The sequence below is a fragment of the Nymphaea colorata genome, chromosome 10 (genome assembly GCF_008831285.2).
Source record: "Nymphaea colorata isolate Beijing-Zhang1983 chromosome 10, ASM883128v2, whole genome shotgun sequence".
NCBI lineage: Eukaryota > Viridiplantae > Streptophyta > Magnoliopsida > Nymphaeales > Nymphaeaceae > Nymphaea > Nymphaea colorata.
In genome coordinates this window covers 21,834,429-21,852,696 of record NC_045147.1, presented here as the reverse complement: position 1 = coordinate 21,852,696, position 18,268 = coordinate 21,834,429, and the positions used below count along the sequence as shown (strand labels likewise).

At 39.0% G+C, this 18,268-nt stretch overlaps 3 protein-coding genes across 8 annotated transcripts; 1 reads left to right on the top strand and 2 right to left on the bottom strand.

Annotated features, from left to right (window-relative positions):
* Positions 1-277: 277 nt before the first annotated feature.
* On the bottom strand, positions 278-4,995 carry LOC116261961 (kinesin-like protein KIN-14U). 6 transcript variants are annotated; one of them, XM_050079902.1, is made up of 12 exons: positions 4,554-4,995; positions 3,727-3,922; positions 3,394-3,623; positions 3,185-3,268; positions 2,938-3,096; positions 2,738-2,844; positions 2,451-2,641; positions 2,204-2,368; positions 1,874-2,083; positions 1,699-1,736; positions 1,494-1,621; positions 278-1,363 (listed from the first exon to the last, which is right to left on the bottom strand). In XM_050079902.1, the coding sequence occupies exons 3-12, from the start codon at positions 3,569-3,571 to the stop codon at positions 602-604; spliced, it is 2,022 nt and encodes a 673-aa protein (XP_049935859.1). In that variant the 5' UTR covers positions 3,572-3,623; positions 3,727-3,922; positions 4,554-4,995; the 3' UTR covers positions 278-601. The 6 variants fall into 6 exon arrangements, with proteins under 6 accessions (XP_049935859.1, XP_031496784.1, XP_031496787.1 ...); XM_031640924.2 differs by having other exon boundaries at positions 3,394-3,597; XM_031640927.2 differs by having other exon boundaries at positions 3,394-3,534.
* Positions 4,996-9,518: 4,523 nt separating this feature from the next.
* Positions 9,519-10,807, bottom strand: LOC116261966 (CASP-like protein 1E2). Its single transcript, XM_031640932.2, has 2 exons — positions 10,515-10,807; positions 9,519-9,991 (listed from the first exon to the last, which is right to left on the bottom strand). The coding sequence occupies exons 1-2, from the start codon at positions 10,742-10,744 to the stop codon at positions 9,649-9,651; spliced, it is 573 nt and encodes a 190-aa protein (XP_031496792.1). The 5' UTR covers positions 10,745-10,807; the 3' UTR covers positions 9,519-9,648.
* Positions 10,808-13,305: 2,498 nt separating this feature from the next.
* On the top strand, positions 13,306-14,761 carry LOC116261965 (phosphoprotein ECPP44-like). The gene is made up of 2 exons (XM_031640931.2): positions 13,306-13,645; positions 14,081-14,761. The coding sequence occupies exons 1-2, from the start codon at positions 13,433-13,435 to the stop codon at positions 14,522-14,524; spliced, it is 657 nt and encodes a 218-aa protein (XP_031496791.1). The 5' UTR covers positions 13,306-13,432; the 3' UTR covers positions 14,525-14,761.
* Positions 14,762-18,268: the final 3,507 nt, after the last annotated feature.

Genomic DNA, 18,268 nt, shown 5'->3' with positions numbered 1-18,268 from the left:
GCATTTTAAATTAAGCAGCAGATGTTATTCTCAAGTTCTTTCCAGATTCCTTTTCCACTGAATTCTTTTGGTAGATAATGTCGATCTACAGGTAACTGGAGCAGCGAGAACTTTGTCTGCAGGCAACATACGTACCCACTACCTTTTGGTCCTGTATACCTAGGCCTAACCATTCTGCATGTTATTGTCAGTTTTGGTAAAAGACTTTGTAGCCACTAGCGTGGCACAACAATATGCTGATAATAATGATTAATGAACGTCTTGATGTAGATCTGAATTGGGAAAAGAAAACTGTCAATGCCATAAAGGAACAGAAAGTTACAAATCCAAGATAGCAGATACAATAACAGTAAAACCAAATTGCTATCCCAAAATGAATACCAAACTCCAGAATTACATTGAAGATACATCTCTTCTACTTTATGTTAAGCATGCAAGCTTGCCAGGTAATACAATTGGTTGATTATTGACCCAACATTATGACAAATCATTCAATGCTATACTTACACTACTCACGAATTGTCAAATAATTTGTTGTCTGAAGCGTAAATCTGCATAACTGAGTATTTGGTACATCTTAGCCGCATTTCTTCATATTTGATTAGCTGTGACAGTTTACTGAGGAGTAGTAATCAGAATCATGAATTAACTTCAAGGTATTGGGCATTGAACAACGAATTAGTTTTGTGCCTTTGGACGGGTGACTGGTCATGTCGCAAGAATTTGACCTATCAGACAATCTTTTACGAAACATGGGATCAGACAAATTCCGCCTGTTTGAAACTAGTGGGGAGGCAGATAGTCTATTATTTTGGGGTGTCTTTGAAAACTTTGAGCCACTGTTGTCATGAACTGGAGTATCAGGGTGCATAGAGCTCAATTCTTCAATATGAAGCTTCTTGGCATTAGTCCTTGGTGATAGTCCATGACTTGGGCTTGCCTTGATAATAGAATTTGATTGGAAAAGAATGCGAGATCCTGATAGCTGAAAATCTACATCACTGACATATTTTCTTCCTGATCTGTTAGCTTTTGCTACTTTGGCTTCATTTTCAGCAAGCTGCCTCTGTCTGCTGCACGCAGTGGATAACATAAATCGAGGGACAGAAACAGAACTATTTCTAGTTACGGATTTAGCAGAAGCTTTAGGACTCTCAAAAAGTTCTCTAGGAACGGATAGGGGACACGTTGGAGACCCTGTTTGATCTTCATTAGCATTTGACAGTGACAATATCCTCTTCTTTTCTTCCAGTTTGCTTTCAATGCTTTGGATATGGTCTCTTGTCACTTGGCAATCCTTCTCTGCGCTTCTCATCTCCTGATCAAGTTCTGCAATCTTCTTTTGCCTCAAAATTTTTAACTCCTGAGAGAAATGAAAACCTATTTGTCTAAGGACCATAAGTTATATAATGGCAGAATAAAGCAAGAGGAGTTATTTGATCTTCCTACAACAGAAAAAATGGTGATCAAAGAAAAGTTATCCCTATAGTCACCTCAGGGCATTCCTTGTGGCACTCTATGCTCCTTGCCCTCTGCCCAAAATTCATAGAACATATGGTCTCATTGATGTCATCTTCCTTTGGGCTTATATGAATGACCATGAGAGCCTTTGAATCCAGTCCTACATCCAAAACACTTTCGTGACAATGGTGAACTCGTGAAAGCAAAAAACAGGCTAATGATACCCCACTAAAATACCAAGTGAATCTTTAAGTACTTGAGTCAGCTTGCTGTTCCTGCATATGGTAAAAAAAAATAGTGAAAAACATCATATACATGTAAATAAACTGTAATATTAACGAAAAAATTTCAAGTATAAAATTGAAGACTATAATCACAACAAATGAGAGAGAAATACGCCAAAGAAATTTACCTGTATGGAACATGATTGCGCTTTCGTCTTAGTGCACAAATAACATCACCAAGAGCTGAGAGGGACAAATTTATTGCTCGTCCTTCATCAAGAGTTTGTCCAGTGGCTTTTGTTTTGAGTAGCCGTTCACTTCCTCCAAGATCAACCATCCACAATTTGCTTGATATTGCCTTCTTGCCCTCATGGCGGATAATGGTTAGTCTAGTTAAGCTACATATACACACCAGAAAGTTCCAATCACAAATGTCTCCAAATTAGATGAAATCTTAGCTTTAACACGGTAACATGAAACTTTTAGAAACAAACAGGCCGCTGAATAAGGAAGTTTACCAGTGAGACCTACTGGATGCCTCATTGGCATTGGTCCAACATGTAGATCTAGCCTTCCTTCCCATAACATAATTCTTATTTGCTTGTGCAAAGTCGGTTACCGTTAATTCAGTGAGACCATCGATTTCTACAGCTCCATGGGCATCTGTTTGCATGTTGAGACTGCTATATAGCCAGTAAAGTTAAACTAAAAGCGCCAAAGATTTAAAATAGTGCAATAACTGATGTCAGAGATCAGATGTTTTACCTTCTAGAGAAACAAGAGGAGTCCACCATTCTTGTGGACGGCTTGTGACCTAATAGATCCTTCAGGTTTCCCATGTAAACCTCCACCATGCTTAAGGAAAACTTGAAGGCCGCTGCCTTATCAATCGAAGCTTGATGAAGAAGTGTTTTGATAGCCCGTGGAACGATGCCAGGACAATCCGATGTTCCTTCCTGAAGAATCCCTCAGATCTAACTGCATTAGCTCAAAAGTTGACAGACAAAAGCAAGAGAATCAATTAACAGGAAGCGTACTGGCATGCTTCTAACCATTGTGAATGTCTTGCCAGTTCCGGTCTGTCCATAGGCAAATATGCAGACGTTGTGACCATCGAGTGCAGATTTGAGAATCGGCTCAACCTCAACGAAAACATCCTCTATAAGTGTATTACACAGATCTTTCTATCAATTTTCAGTTAGAACATCAGGGCAATGTATTGAAGAATCTTAAAGGTTTCGTAGCAGTTTACCTTGTGATGCCTGATGAGAGAAAACTCTATCAAAGACGAACTCTTTCTTCTTTATGCCTTGAACCCAAATCTTCTCCGATCGAGGAGAAATCAGTGCAGGCTTGCTTCTCTTCTCCGCTTGCAGAAAAGGACGAATGCGACAGAAAACCCGGATGCTGCCTGAAAACAGAGGAAAATGTAAACACTGCCTGAGAAAGACTGTCCATCATCTCACACGTTGTTGAAGGCAGACTTCGAAATTCACCACCTTTCAGGTCTAATAACCTGCTTAATGCATCCCGCCGCTTCGCGTCCAAATGCCGTAGTTGGGATCTCAAATCCTCTGCCTCTCCTACGGAAACCGTTCACAATAAGATAGTATGAACACGACAGAGAGATTCAGAGACTGGGGTTTATGAACACGACAGAGGAGTTCACAGATTGAGGTTTTATGCATTGAACTCCTTACAAACTTGCCTTCAAGCTTTGAGATAGTTTCTTCCAGTTCCTTCCTCTCATACTCAGGAACCAAAGCTACATTTGTAAATACTGCTTCCGCAGGAAGCGTATCAAGAGACTGTGGCCTGTCAAGCATTTCTGCCGGCTCTCCCAATGCCTCTGTGGATCCAATGACACAGCCAGATGATTCGTCCATGGAAAGTAGCTTAACGGAAAGTGCGTCTATACCCAGAACAAATCCACCATTACTGAACGATCTTCTCCAGTTAGGGGTCACACCAGAGACCAACAAAATCTATCACAGAACTGAAAAAAGAGAAGGAATTAAGTAAAAGGGAAACAGTAACATACCGTTCGAAAAGAATACAGAAAACCGTATGAACCTAGACCCCTGAAGTACCAACCCTTTTCTTTCTACTCGTAAAAAATTTGCTCTTCTGGCTTTTGAACTCTGGTGAGGTATGCAACTGAATCAACAGTGTGGCATGTATCCAATGGTTGCTGGTTAAAACCCTGGGCCACCCAGCCCTGCAACTATGCCTAGCCCCTGTTAAGACAGTCACCGAACAAGCCTTTCAGAAAACTCGGAAAAAGTAGATGACACCAACAATGCAATTTGTACCAAATAAGAATCCAATGCGTACCCTGACACATAAAAAAGCCGGCTAAAACCGAAAATACAAAATCAAATCATTCTCATTTTCAAGTACAAAAAAGGAGTCAAAAAAATAAAGCCTTTAATAAAATAACCGTAAAATAGAACGGTATAAAAGAAAAATAAGTCACTCGGCGGCTTTAACTGATCCACATAAAAGAAAAAGATCCTATACCATATGGCACAAAAAAGAAATCATATTCACAATCAAAAGAATACCAACATCAAAATTTTGTGTCTTCTTCCTCAGAGCTACACAGGCGGGAAAAAAAAATCACAGAGAGTTTGAGGGAAGAACCCAGTAAAATAAAATGAGGCAGATCCACAGGAAAGTTATCACTTCTATGAGAACTGACATTTCCGTTTGAAAAAAAAAAAAAAAGGATACAAGATCATCTAACAGGAAAAAGGAAACCACATTCACAAACCAGAGAATACCAAATTCAACATTCTTCTTCTCCAATCTAAAAGCTAAGAGAAGAATCCCAGAAAAATAAAATGAAGCAGATCCACAGAAAGGTACCACTTTTGTGAAAGGGGACATTTCTCTGCGCAAGCAGGATAAGTTCAGAAGGAGGACAATGATACAATTCCGAAGCACAGAATCCGTGCCTTCTGAACCCCGAAAGGAGAACCAAAGTCACCAAACAGGGAACTGGATGTTCAACTACAACAGACCACCAATTACGACAATAATCCCTTCCCCACGAGAGAAATGGGCAGCCAAGAGGAACAATAAAAGGAAGTGAACATGGTCTGATTTTTTCAGGAGGAAGAAGGTCCGCTGCGTTGCTTCTGTTACACTGCAGCAGATGATATGATATCCACCAGACCGAGAAAAGGAGGCAACCTAGATGGGCAACCACAAGCGGCCTGAGCAAGTTGCCGCCTGCCGGAATACGGTCTCAATAACGCCGGGATCTTGGTGGAGACTGGGAGGAAAAGAAGTGGAAGGTCATGGTGTGGGAAATGATTGATTCTGTCAGAGGCTGACAGGAAAATATGGTTGGAAAAGGAAAAAGGTCAAGGATCTTTTCGAGAAAAAAGATAAAAAGGAGGTGGTTTTTCTATCAATTGATTCTGGGAGCCGTTACCGTTTTAGTTACACTGTTCACCCCGGATTCCAGTAAAATTTCGGTAGTTACCAACCTAACACATGGCTCTTGCTCAACTTTTTAAACTTGAATTTTCACTCGACACAACATGGGATTGGTTCGATTAGCAAAGAGGACATTTAATAAGAAGAAGATTGACTTCTTAAAATATTCATGTTCTTAAGACCCATGTTTAAAAACATTATGTTCATGTTCTAGAGAATATGATGTGATCATATATTTATTTCTGGATCTATCAACCACATGTTAAGAAGAAATGTTTCAAAAATGTAATATTCTTTTTACCAAACACTTTTAAAAGGCATGGTTTGGAGTCTTAAAAGCTAACGAACCTTGATGAATAAAAGAGCCAGGTCATCACTGTCAAGACCCATGTCTTAAAAAGGAAGAATAAATTGAATTGATTCAGACCAACTTTGTATTTAATTCAGTTAAAGAATCAGTAAAAAATATGTTTTAAAAAACAAAAGCTAAAGTATGTAAAAGCAAGAAAAAATAAGAAACATGGTTGTTTGATAAATGGATTACTTTGTGATTAATTGATGTTCTTGTCTTAAAGTTTGAGACAAATTAATAGAACATTCACAAAGTGTTTCAACTGTCAAACGACCCCAAAAAATCCATTGTTATGTTTGCATAAGCGAGTAGATTGAATTGTTTTGCCATCAATTCGCTTCGAACCCTCGAATTCAAGGCAAATTTTATAACATCTGTTAAGTATACTTGAAGTAGGAGAAATAAAACCTTATCGTGGCAAAATAAGGGTTGTGATTCTCCTTTTTTACATTAAAGTGAACTTTTTAAAAGATATGCATTTGAATACAAAGCTTCTACATGCATTCACCTTAAACTAAACACAAGGAGCCAACAACAGGGACCAGTCATTCAAATGAACGACGTGCAATTATTCTCATGAAACGCTTTAGAATAGTTAAAGTTATTCATCAACAAACATCATTTTCTCATAATAAGTTCAAGCCATTTGATTCCAAAGAAAGAAAAAAGGAGATCTTGTACAACAATAATGCTTGATTGGAGGAGGTCTCATTGTAGTAGATCTTATACCCATCATTGTCAATATTGCATTTAAATTCCTATCATGTCACAAGATGTACACTCGTTTGATGGACATTCAGTCACCTCTCAAGATGAAGGAAGGCTAATTTGGTTGTAGGTGGTTGGAGTTATAAATCTCAATCACAAATGCACTTGCTCCCCCTTTAGCGCTTTGTCGTCAGCAAAAGTGATGTCCCACGCCATGTGTTGCATGACATTTTCAGGCTTTTCGAAGAATACCGAGAACAGTAGAAATGAAAAATCACAAATGTTTAATTTGCAGATCATATTTTATGGGCTGAAAATGTAACACCATTGTTTTTATAAATCTTATGGTCCACATATTTTTTTATGATTCGCTTAGTGGTACGTTTCCAAACTTGTAGAATCCATCCCTATTTCGATTGATAAATGTGTAATGAATTGGTTTACCTTATTGGTTTCACGACTTTGGGCAAACTCTTCAAGACTGTAAAAAGATCATGACTCTATAAACCTCTGTGGTAACTGGTAAGGGGTGTAAAATGGAACTGGAATAGTGGCGGAGTCAGAAAATTTTGACTGAGGGGCATTAACCGATTTCTCGCTGAAGAGAATGAGTGATTGTAGGGTACTGATTCAAGTCTGGTGTAGGCACTATGCGGCTGAACCTAGCTAAACTTAGATCTAGCTTAATTACAATATAAGACAGGGCAGTGGCCCACTCTTGTCACACAGTAGTTCCACTATTGAATTGAAAACAACAGAAAGTAACCACTCGAAAAAAATTTAGGGGCAGTTTGGCACACATAACACATTGTTCTTGTCTAGTGATTTTGTCTCAAAATTTAAATAGATTCATATAACATTATGTAATAAAGATTCAATAAATTTGCCCTAATTTTTTTAGAAAATTTCATGTAACAAATTGTTGCTAGTGTCAAACAACCTCTTAAAACACTAAAATGTAACAGCGAAACAACCTCTTAAACATGGGAAAAAAGAAAAAAACGTGGGCAAAAAAAAAAAGAGTCTTGGCTTGAAAGGGAACCCTCAAAATATGGCGGGAGATACTCATTCCAGACCGTTTCTGCGATCTTTTATATATATATATATATATATATATATATATATAAACGAGCTCTCATTCTCAATTCAAGGGAAAAGGAATCACGGAAACCCGCTCGAATTTTTATTTAATGGCAGAAAGCAGCAAATTCTAGAAAAATATATTTATTTAAAATGAATTTCGTTCGTGGAAAAAAAAAATATTGACACTTTTATCGAGTGAGGCGGTGCACAGGGAATCCGATGGAGACGAGTATTTTAAAGAAGCGTTTTTCTTGCCTGATGACAGAGAAAAAAGATACTTCCGCTTTTCTCATGTGTAATTATTTTGGAATTGCAAAGTATTAGAGAAAGTACTTTTATTTGCTATGATGGAATCTTGTTGCGCGTCGCTATTGATTCGGACATGACACGATTGTGGGTAAAATGCTAGGATGTTAAATTACCTTTCAAATGTAAATATATTTATTTTACAGGTAATTATAACCCGTTTTTAAAGCATTTTCAAACTTACATATATAAGAAGCAAAAAGAACTTAAAAAAAAAATGAGAAAAGTCAATTCTTGAAGAAAATGGCATTTTAGAGATGATAATGTTCTTTATTTATTTCGATGGTCCATGATTCCTCCACTTCTCCTTTTCTAATGGAGCTTGTTAACCATGGCTTATGTGTTTGTCATAAGAAATGGTTTCCCATGTGGGGGTGTGATTTTGTTTTCCTTGCTAGTCATATAGATGGCTAGCACTTGGTTCAAACCTTAGGGTAATATACAATCAGCTGACGATTAGTTGAAGGTTCGATATTTACATGAGCTGACTATTAGTTGAAGGTTCGATATTTACATGTGCCATGGTTAAGGGCGGATCTAGGTTTTTTTTAAGGGACGAACCAAACAGTTCAACCTCACATCTAAATAGAACCAAACTGAACCCAACTTTATTCTCGTTCATGGCTTGTGAAATTCAATCCCTTTCTCATGGTTCGTGTCCATTGAATATCCGTTCACTTCATTAAACGCCACCATAGTTAAGTCATTGTCACCGTCGTCGCCATATCATTATCCTTAGAAGGAATATATGCCTTTGACATGCTCATCTTTGCTGCAATCAATTCTATCAATCATCAAGAGCCACGCGTCTAGCTAAATTTACTCTCCCTCTCATCATTGAGACTCCTTTTGAAATGACAAAAATTCCTTTAATCTTTGTCGTAATGACCCAATCAAACGGCGTCTTTTATTAAAGTACCCGTGCTCCATCGTTTCATCCTTTTAATTTTCGGATTTTATTTTTGTTTTTATAAATAAATAAATACATTATATATATATATTAATGATTAGTGAAACAAAACATTTAGGTCAGAAATAAAAACCAAATGCTTAATTTTGATTTTTAAAATATTTTTTGGTTATATTTTTTGTAATATAACCTTGTAATAAAAACCAAATACTAAAATGATCATTTGATAGATTTTAATGGTGCTTTTATACTTAAGAAAAAATGAACAACATGATAATATTTTTTATTAAAACAACTTGAATCAAAGCATGCTACACTTTATGAACATATTAAGATGTTTTTATTTTATTTGAAATAGATTTTTGACAAAAAAAATTCAACGGGTCTTGTTTATATCAATTTCTCTCTCTCTCTCTCTCTCTTCAACTAAGATATTGTGGCCATTTTGAACTCCGAATATGCCACATTCAATGTTTATTCGAGAACACATATCCTTCTCCCACTTTACTTTGTCCCTCTTTTTCATAGGGTCAAACCAATATTCTGAATATCGGGTTCCCAAGGACTTCTTAAAAATCCATGTTTATTAGGCTATTTTCTCTTCTTCATATTTAATATTTAATTACTAATATTGTACAAAATATAAACTTCTTCGGAGCAATATTATGGCATTGGCACATAACAAGGAACCATGCTTCAAAAAATGCCCTATAAGAGCAAAAACGATTGCCAGCGTTGTGGGAAATCGACAAGACTGCTGAATCAGTGAATCGACCGATTCGCCGCTTTAGCTGAACCGGTCTCAGTGTGCCAAAATTATGTAAGAACGAAACTCTGTGGAAAATAATTTGCAACAAAAGAAACGGGTTCCCCGATTCGGGGGTGTTCCGAACTGATTCTGATGAAGTCTATACTGACAACACAGTCTTCAAGTTCGGGCCTTTTTTCATTTTCAAGGAAAGATCGTGGAATGTTGACGGAAGCGTGAAGGCACGTCTGGCCCTTTGTGAAAAGGCATAAACTTTGGAACCATGAAATGATAAACTGTTTACAGGAAAAAAAGGAAAAAGAACTATCAATGGTTGAAGGCTACGAATATCTTGCTATTTGTAGGATTCAGTCCGCAACACGATTAAGAACAAGAGATTATTTGGTGGTTTTCACCGAGATCTTTTGCGAAGAGCAGCAATGGACACAAGTGCCAGGAGAAGGAAGGCCAAGATTCCGATAATGGAGACTCCGATGGCTGCTGCTACTTGAGAACAGAACCTCCCAAAGTGATTGCAGATCCTGTTCCAGTTCAGGTGAGAGTTCCCCTTCATCCCCACAACCCCAATGGCTGCAGCTGCACCAGTACCAGTAGAAACCAGGGCCGCCATGATCACGTCAATGATGCACAACGCCGCCATGAAATTCTGCGACATCGACGCCTTCTTGGAGCACCCCGTGATAAGAGAGACAGCGGCGTACCCGCAGGCGATGGCGTTCACCACCACGAAGTATCTGGGATTGATGATCATGGGAAATTAATGATCAGTAACTGAAGAAGAACAGTTACAAGTAGAGCTTCTTATACCAACATGTCTAAAATCAATAAAAAAGTTTCCATGAAAATCGAGGAAGACTAATATTAGTTTTTTTGCAACATATTTTGTCGGTGCATATCGTGCCGTCGTGGCAAAGGTAAGCTCTTTCATTTTCGTCGTCTTCCTTATCTTCATGCTTCCTCTCAAATCTAATTTGTAAAATAAGCCATCTAAACCACATCTATGGAATCCCATTTAACCAAACAACTAGCAAAAAAAAAAAATTAAAACAGTAGCAACTGAAGATATGCAGTAAGACCTCTTTTTCTAATGAAAATAGAAAAACCAAAATGCATGCGTGGTTTCAATTTAGTTCTCATATATATATATATATATATATATATATATATATATATATATATATATATATATATATATATATATATATATATATATATATATATATAGAGAGAGAGAGAGAGAGAGAGAGAGAGACTTACACAAAAGCAGAGGAATAGTGGTACTTGGCAGGAGCAACGACCTGAATGGGTGGGAGGAGGGGAGAGAGAACCAGAGGAATGATGGAGGTCTCTTTGGAGAGGGCCATTACAATGGTTGCTGCTAATGTGGTAAAGAGAGAGAGAAGGCGAAGAGATATCTGGATTGGCCTCACGTACCTTGGCCCTGCAACATTAGAACCTTCTGTCTTCAGCTGATACTCCGTCTCCATTAGACTAACTCTGAGAGAGATCAGACAGGAGAGGAAAGACAGAGAGAGAATAGCGATACGACAGCAAGAAGAGTGTAGCAGAAGGGAAAGGTGGCAGGAGAAGAGTTAATATATCACGAGTCAAAACCAAAAAATCTAGGATTTTGACGATCATCTACCTAAAATTTCGCCCTTTTTTCTCGTTTTCTTTTTTATCGTAAACCTTTGATGCTTATCTGTTCAGGCTTGCGTAGTATGCCCATTTTCTCTCTTTTTAATTATTTTCATGCGTTTAATTTACATTACTAGCGTTAGAATAACAAAATACTTATTTCTTGAATCACAACGGCTTTTTGAAGCAAAGTGGGAGTCATAAGTAAAATTCGTTAACTTCATACTCAAGAAATATGGTTTAATTAATACAAAAAAACAACTGTTATGTAAGCAATACTAAGGATGCGATTGTGTTGGAACAATTACATGTTCTGGGCATTTACCTTCAGATTCGAAACATTTTACAGTAAGGTGCTTAATCGTAAAGGATCACGTTCGATCGATTATTTTGTATTGGCTGCCTGTTTTAGATGCATTCAGTTTTTGTTTTGATCATTAAAGTTAGATGCTTTAAAGTAAAAATTTTAGAATTAAAATCATGAGATGAATGACACATTGCAGAAGTCAGAAAACTTTTGCAGATGGCAATGCGAGACGTGCAAGTTTAATCTTACAGTAATTCTTGCTTGCGCTACAGATGTTAAACGCATTTTATGCGCTCATAGATCGAAGGGACAGATATGACTCACGCTCTACGATAAAAAATGGAGTGAAAAAGAAGAAAAGAGCCAAAAGAAGGCGTAGACCTGCAAGTCTGTTTGTTTTCATCTTCCTTTGTCCCATTTACAGAATTAATGACAATTCCCTAATTAAGAAGATAAAAGGACAAATTGCACCAAACTTCTCAGGTCACTCTAAAAATAGGCTGATCGGTGTGTCATAATCTCGACGTATACTTTTCGAATGAAAATTTCCAATAAAAATCGAGTATAATTATTAATTAAACTGATTTAGTGTGGACATAGATGAAAGATTAGACCTATCTGATTATTCATTATATTATGATTTTTTTTAGCTAGGTCAAATGTAGAGATGTGGATTAATCTAATCAAATTCAGAGATTTCAGTATGCAAATTTATGACGAGATTCAGAACTAAAAGTCTCAATATCTGACAAACAGTCCAACATAGATATGACACAATTGTGCAACAAATATCAGATCCTGTGCCAGTCAACTGCAAAATTAGTTACTGTTAGAAGAGATCCAAAATCTAAATTGGGCTCGAATTATATAAAATCCGACAGTTGAGTTCAGCAAAAGCTGACTTTGGCCTAAATCCACCAAACCCTTTACATTCTAAAACACGATCCATGGCTACACAAAGAGTCGAGCCAGCTCGAGTTTGACTCGAACTTGACTCATTTATAAACAAGTCAAGTTTGAGTTCAAATGTATGCTTGAGTCGTGTTCGAGTTGTAAGAACTCGACTAAAATTAAGTGAGTGGCAAATGAACGAGTTAATGGAGTCAAAGTAAATGGTACATGCATAACATATATGAGTTCAACAAGTTAAGTGAGTCAAGTTCAAGCTTGATGTTGTATTATTGAGTCCAGCTTGAACTTGTTTTGTCGAGCTCGATTCGAGTTCAAGTCAAGTTCGAGCTCGAGTTGTCTTATTTGAGTCGAGTTTGAGTTGACCCTACTAGAGCTCGACTTGGCGCATGTGCAGCCATGTGTGCACGACCGATCTAACGTAACTAGAGCATTCAATTGGAATACTAATTAGGGTTTGGAGTGGTCTACATTTGGTTGAATAAAGCCTTGGACCTTGCAGGGAGAGGGGGAGTTAGGGGGACTACATTTTGCGCCTGCTTCAATTTTTTTTTTCAAATTTATAAAAATTAAAAAAAAAACTATATTTCACCTCTTGTTAAAATTTTGAAACTATAATTCGGATCTCCTCATGAAAAATTCCTAATTTCGCTCCTGCATGCAAGGGCGGGAGCTCTAAATTTGTAAAAATCCTATCATATCCAATATGGTTGTGTGATTAATCTGGATCTGGTAAGGGAGTTTTTGACGTATCAAATCTGATTCCATCAATACGTGCATTTGACGGAGCTGCCTCGGATCCGACGCGTTTCAAATGGGTTCGATGGCAACGAAGTTGACTCATCGGCGTTTGCCCGCATGTGCACCCACACCGTCCTCCCATACTCGAAGTACTCCTTCCATCCTTACTTAAAGGCCCAACGGTCCCGATTTCACCGACACCACCGACACCGGGCCCTGGGCAGGCTTCCTTCCTCGAAAAAAAGAACTCTGGAGATCCAGAAGGACGGTCAAGATGACGCCACGCAGGACGATACCACCTCTAGATTGGATCCCTCGTGGGTCCCATGGCTACGTGGAGAGCTCATATTGGCTGGACGGTTTTGTACCGGCCCTTCCGCCAGCTTCTCATCACAGTCATGGCGTCCATGGTTCATCGTCATCCCTATAAGAAGGGGCCAACTGCACCATCGTCTCCTCACCGCTTCTTCCTGTTGAGGGTTTCAAGGCTTCTCTGCTTTTGAGGGTTCGGTGGGTTGGCTTAAAGCCTTCCGGTTGAAGGAAGTTGAAGCAGATCAGGGAAACTTTTCGATCAGTGAATATGGCTGAAGATCATAAGTCCCATGACAGTGAGGCTGTTGTCTCGGGGAGGGGCTTGCTTGATGTGTTCAAAAAGGAGAAGGAGGACGACCACCAAGCTACTGAATTGGAGGACGTCAATGTTTTGCAGTTTAAGCAAGATAATGTGGAGAAGGAGAAGGAGGACGACCAGTACCATGGCTTGAAGTTCCATGGTTCTGATGATTCTAGCTCTGTAAGTGCCATGTTCACCTTCTTTTCTATACTTGATTTGAAACTCTCGTAATTCTGGTGTAATCCATATAGATTTAATTTGCCTTCCATCTGTTAGTTCATATTCATGGAACATATTGAATTGTGTTTTGAATTTAATGAAGAGATGGAAACAGGTCCTTGATTGACCTGAACATGCAATCTCCGTTGCACTACCATAAATCATTATAAAAATAAACATCCTATGAAGTTACGAACTAACTGTTTGTCATGGATCATGATTCATGCCATGAAAATTAAGCAACACCACGTGGTGGCTAATTTGGAAGCGATTTCTACAGCCTAATAAGAATGACTTCGTCTTCAGAATTTATATGTTCCCGATTCTTTCGTTCAGAGCAGCTTAACGATTCATGGAGACAATACTTCTGTTCTAATGTCTCTTGCACCTTTTCAGTCAAGTGGCGAAGAAGAAGGCGACTCCGAAGAGAAGATCAAAAAGAAGAAAAAAGAGAAGAAGAGCCTGAAAGACAAGATCAAGGTGAAGATATGTGGAGAAGAGGAGAAGCCTAGAGCTGAAGGCGAAGAGCTTCTGCTGGTAAAGGAGGAGATGCCCGTTGTGGAAGTGGAAGGACACCCCCCTGAGAAGAAGAGCTTCCTGGAGAAGATCAAGGAGAAAATGCCTGGTGGCGATTCCAACCCAGCACCGCCACGGCCAACAACATCGCCGCTGCTGGCTGATACAGTGGCACATCAACCTGAGCCCCAGGGGCGCTACCATGAAGGTGAAGGTCCAGAAATTGAGACGAAGGGCATAGTGGAGAAGATCAAGGAGAAGCTGCCTGGCTACCATCCCAAGAGCGCTAGTACTGAAGGAGGGCAAGGTGCCCACCGTGATTGAGCTATGCCAATCCTAGATCCAGTACTCGGGCCGAGTAGCTATCCCGATTTGCTCTACTCCCCATGAAACGCAGCATGTGTCCTAAGGCCTCGTCGCCAAAGTGCCCTACTCTTTGTTGTAACCAGTTGTTTTGCTTTTGGTCCCTTGTTGCTTTTTGGCATGTTTTAGTCTTCTTGGTGAAGAGGAAGTGTGGTTTAGGTTTCAATAATGATGTGCTTGTTCTTGTTGTTGTTGCTACTCATAAGCTTCATACTTAGTAAAGGGAATCGAGGCATGCAGGATCAGTTGATATCCATGAACCATGATAGGTAGACGCATATTCAGATCCGGGTCCAATCCAAAAATGATCGAGTACCATACAAGGTAACTTGAATTGTGTGTGTGTGTGTGTGTGTGTGTGTGAGAGAGAGAGAGAGAGAGAGAGAGAGAGAGAGAGATATTTAGGCAATGACATGCCCTACAAACCAAAAATTAAGCTCACGTCTGGGCCTTGCTTGTTTACTGAAAAGGAACGAGTTCATGTTTAGTTCATTTTAACGTGCCCAACATGACCACGGATAAAGAAGTTTATTAGGTAGTAAACTTGCGACGAAGCCACAAAAGAAAGAAAGCTCTTGCAATATCATAAAAGAATTAAGCAACTATATCGAAAGCAATAATTGTTAAGAAATCGATTCTGTGCAGTGAACGGAAGAACTTGTCGATCGTAAGTAATCATCCTATTTTCCTTTAGACGTTCATCTTATTATTTACGGTTTAACATTGTCGCCACATAAAGTAAAGAATTAAACTTCACAACTTCCATCCTCATTCCCTTTTTCAGTTAATCATGATTGTTTAGCTACAACATACAAGTTAGAGAAGAATAAGAACAGCAAAGTTGATCATTCTTTTCAAAATTAACCATGGTTAAGATCTACTTTGCTAGCAATTGCTGAGCATGAGTTCAGGCAGATTATATCTGATCACCACCATTATCATCAAAATTAACTTGCTTGAATGTCTTAGAGAAATTCTCCCACTCCGTGCTTTCCTAAGCTCATTTCATCCATATAATTCATGATACAGTAGCCTAGCTCCATCCTTGCCCTTCTTAGGCAGAGGACACCTGATGAGTTCTTCGACCGCTGGGAAAGCTGGCCTTTCCCTAAACTTGATTCGGTCTTCATGTATACCCTCAAAGCTGTATGAAAGCCTTGTGTTGTTGGTGGATTTACAGTAGCAGCACAGATTTTTGCTAGCAGATCGGCGGTGTGGATATCTGGTAGCATGAGATATTGCAAGAATTGAAGTCGTTGAATCCTTTGAGCTTTACACCAATGTTGCCATGATGAGCATAATGAAGGTAGGAGAGAAAACTGTGAAATGGTTGAGGGGGAGACTGGTTTTGCTTGAGTATGTGCAGTACACATCAATCTGTCTCTCAAATCACTCCATGACATCAACAAGAGTAAAAGAAAACATAGCTGTGTGTTGCTAACTTTGTAACAGTCTGTGTGTGTGTGTGTGTGTGTGTCTCTGTCTGTCTCTCTGTACGTGTGTGTGTGTGGGCGCAGCCCCTTATGCATTGCTACTAAGCTCCATGCAGTTAAAAACTCAAAAAGCTCCAGCTAGGTGCGTCAAAGAATGCTACCCTCTTCTTTAGTTCTCAACATGAAGAGAGAGATGGAGAGGAGAGAGAGAGAAGCAGAAGAAGAAGAAGAAGAAGAAGAAGAAGAAGAAGAAGAGATTTGCCTACTTGTATGAAATAACTAAAGATCGAGACCATCATCACTACAATAATTAACAACTCATCATAGAAAAGGAAAGAAAAACATTACCTCATGCAATAAGAAACTTAGAAGATGAGACCAACCATCACTGCAATTGATTGCTTTCAAGGTCAAGAGGAAACAAGAATAGAGGCAGTCTATGTAGCCAAAGACAACTCACCTAAAATATAACCCCCTAAGCCTAAAGTCCAAACCGTATGAATTAGTTTCTAGCCTCTAATGCTTAATTTTGCAGGCAACATTATAGGCAAGTCATCCTTGGCTACAAAGCTCACTCCATCCCTTCCAGAAAGACAAGAAAAATTTGGATCTTCCATCTGATCACAGTAATCTACAGGAGACTGTACGTGGGAATGACCAGTGGTGTAGCCTCTATTTGTAAGGTTGGGAGGGCGGTGGCTAGAAAAGTAAAGTTGAAAACCAGGGGAGGTAGCAGAAGAACAAAAAGTGTTATCAAATTGAGAAATTCCACTTGTCCCATCAGATTCTTTGGCCACTTGTCTAGTCAAATGGACCCACAAAGATTTTTCCCAGGTTTTGAAAGGAAAGGGGGCAATCACATATGATGGTTGTAGCTGCTAGTTGGAGTTCGCTTCTCTTTCTTAATGCTTGAGTGGAGAAGATTGGTGCATTGGGCAAAAGATATCAAAGCCTAGAAAAGGCAAAAAGTCAGAGCTCTCTCTCTCTCTCTCTCACACACACACACACAATTTGTCTTCTTTGAAAAGAGAAAGGATGGCAATTTGAGATGGAAGGGAATGGTCATAGAAATGAATAAAATCCTAGTAAGCATTTGACTTTGATGGTGGGCGCATACGAGTAGTCTTTCTCAATTTTGGAATATTTGATCATAAAGTAGTAAAGAGAAGAATTTCTCTCTCTCTCTTCCCCACGTCCCACTTCCCCTCTTTCTCTCTGCGCTGGCATGCAATAACAACCTCCATTACCAGATCAACAAGCTTTCTTATGGAGCGTTAATTACCAGAAAGCAATAACAACCTCCATTACCAGATCAACAAGCTTTCTTGTGGAGCGTTAATGTCCATTACCAGAAACCTGATCTTTTTCTGCCCCTCCAAGGCTCACGCGAAGGCAAAAAATGCAGGCACCTCTGTCTCGCGACCTGCATGTTTCTTGAATATGTTCAAGTTTGGCCGATAAGTTTAATGTCAAATCTGATTCGATGTTCAATTCTTGTTCAGTTCATCCTCATACCCATCCGCTCCGTTGAATACCCACCAATCGGCACTCTGAAACTTTTTCACCAATTTGGACCATACAAACAGATTCATCGCTCCAGGTTTCATAGGAATTGAGAATGGAATCTTTTCTTAAAGCCAAAAGAGAAATATGACTTTTTCTTTTTCCCAAAAAATTCAAGTACACCACCTTTTCTACGTATGAAAGAAAGTCAAATCCCTGAGGTTAAATCATCAGTAATCTTCAACAGACAAACCATCTGGAGGGTTTCCTCTACCATAGCAATTCGCCACAATGAGATCGAAGATCATAAGGATGAAAATAAGGCGGCGGCCGCCACCACCCAGTTTACAGCAACAGTAATGCCGGTTTAACTTGTTGATCATAATTCGATTATCACAATTACTACCCGAGTGATTATAAGAGCTTATTGTGTGAATGAATGAACGGCATTCAGTAGTGGAACAGGAATATATTCTCCCTATCTTCTATTAGGAGGGAAAGCAAGTGACCAATATCATATCTGGTTTAGATGGAGAAGAAATATTTTTGGTGTTGCAATCAAGATGTGAAGGCATGGAGGGGAGGATCCATTGCATGATCTCAATTCCAATGCATCGAATCTTGTCTTTGGCCTGCCCTTCCAAATCATTGTCTATATAATGGTGCCTGCTGAACCTCCATATCATTGTCATTGCTTGGCGAGCGATCGATCAGAGGATGGGCCTCACCTGTGGAGGTGCCAATGTGCTCTGGTAGCCAAGGATGACTT

Bases quoted from the DNA above. Each gene is read 5' to 3' on its own strand.
- LOC116261961 (XM_050079902.1), bottom strand. From the start codon at position 3,571: ATGGACGAATCATCTGGCTGTGTCATTGGATCCACAGAGGCATTGGGA. The intron at 1,622-1,698 runs GTATTTTAGTGG...TTTTGGATGTAG, and splicing joins AGTACTTAAAGATTCACTTG to GACTGGATTCAAAGGCTCTC. The intron at 1,364-1,493 runs GTGACTATAGGG...CATTTCTCTCAG, and splicing joins GCCACAAGGAATGCCCTGAG to GAGTTAAAAATTTTGAGGCA.
- LOC116261966 (XM_031640932.2), bottom strand. From the start codon at position 10,744: ATGGAGACGGAGTATCAGCTGAAGACAGAAGGTTCTAATGTTGCAGGG. The intron at 9,992-10,514 runs GTAAGTCTCTCT...CATCAATCCCAG, and splicing joins CACTATTCCTCTGCTTTTGT to ATACTTCGTGGTGGTGAACG.
- LOC116261965 (XM_031640931.2), top strand. From the start codon at position 13,433: ATGGCTGAAGATCATAAGTCCCATGACAGTGAGGCTGTTGTCTCGGGG. The intron at 13,646-14,080 runs GTAAGTGCCATG...GCACCTTTTCAG, and splicing joins GTTCTGATGATTCTAGCTCT to TCAAGTGGCGAAGAAGAAGG.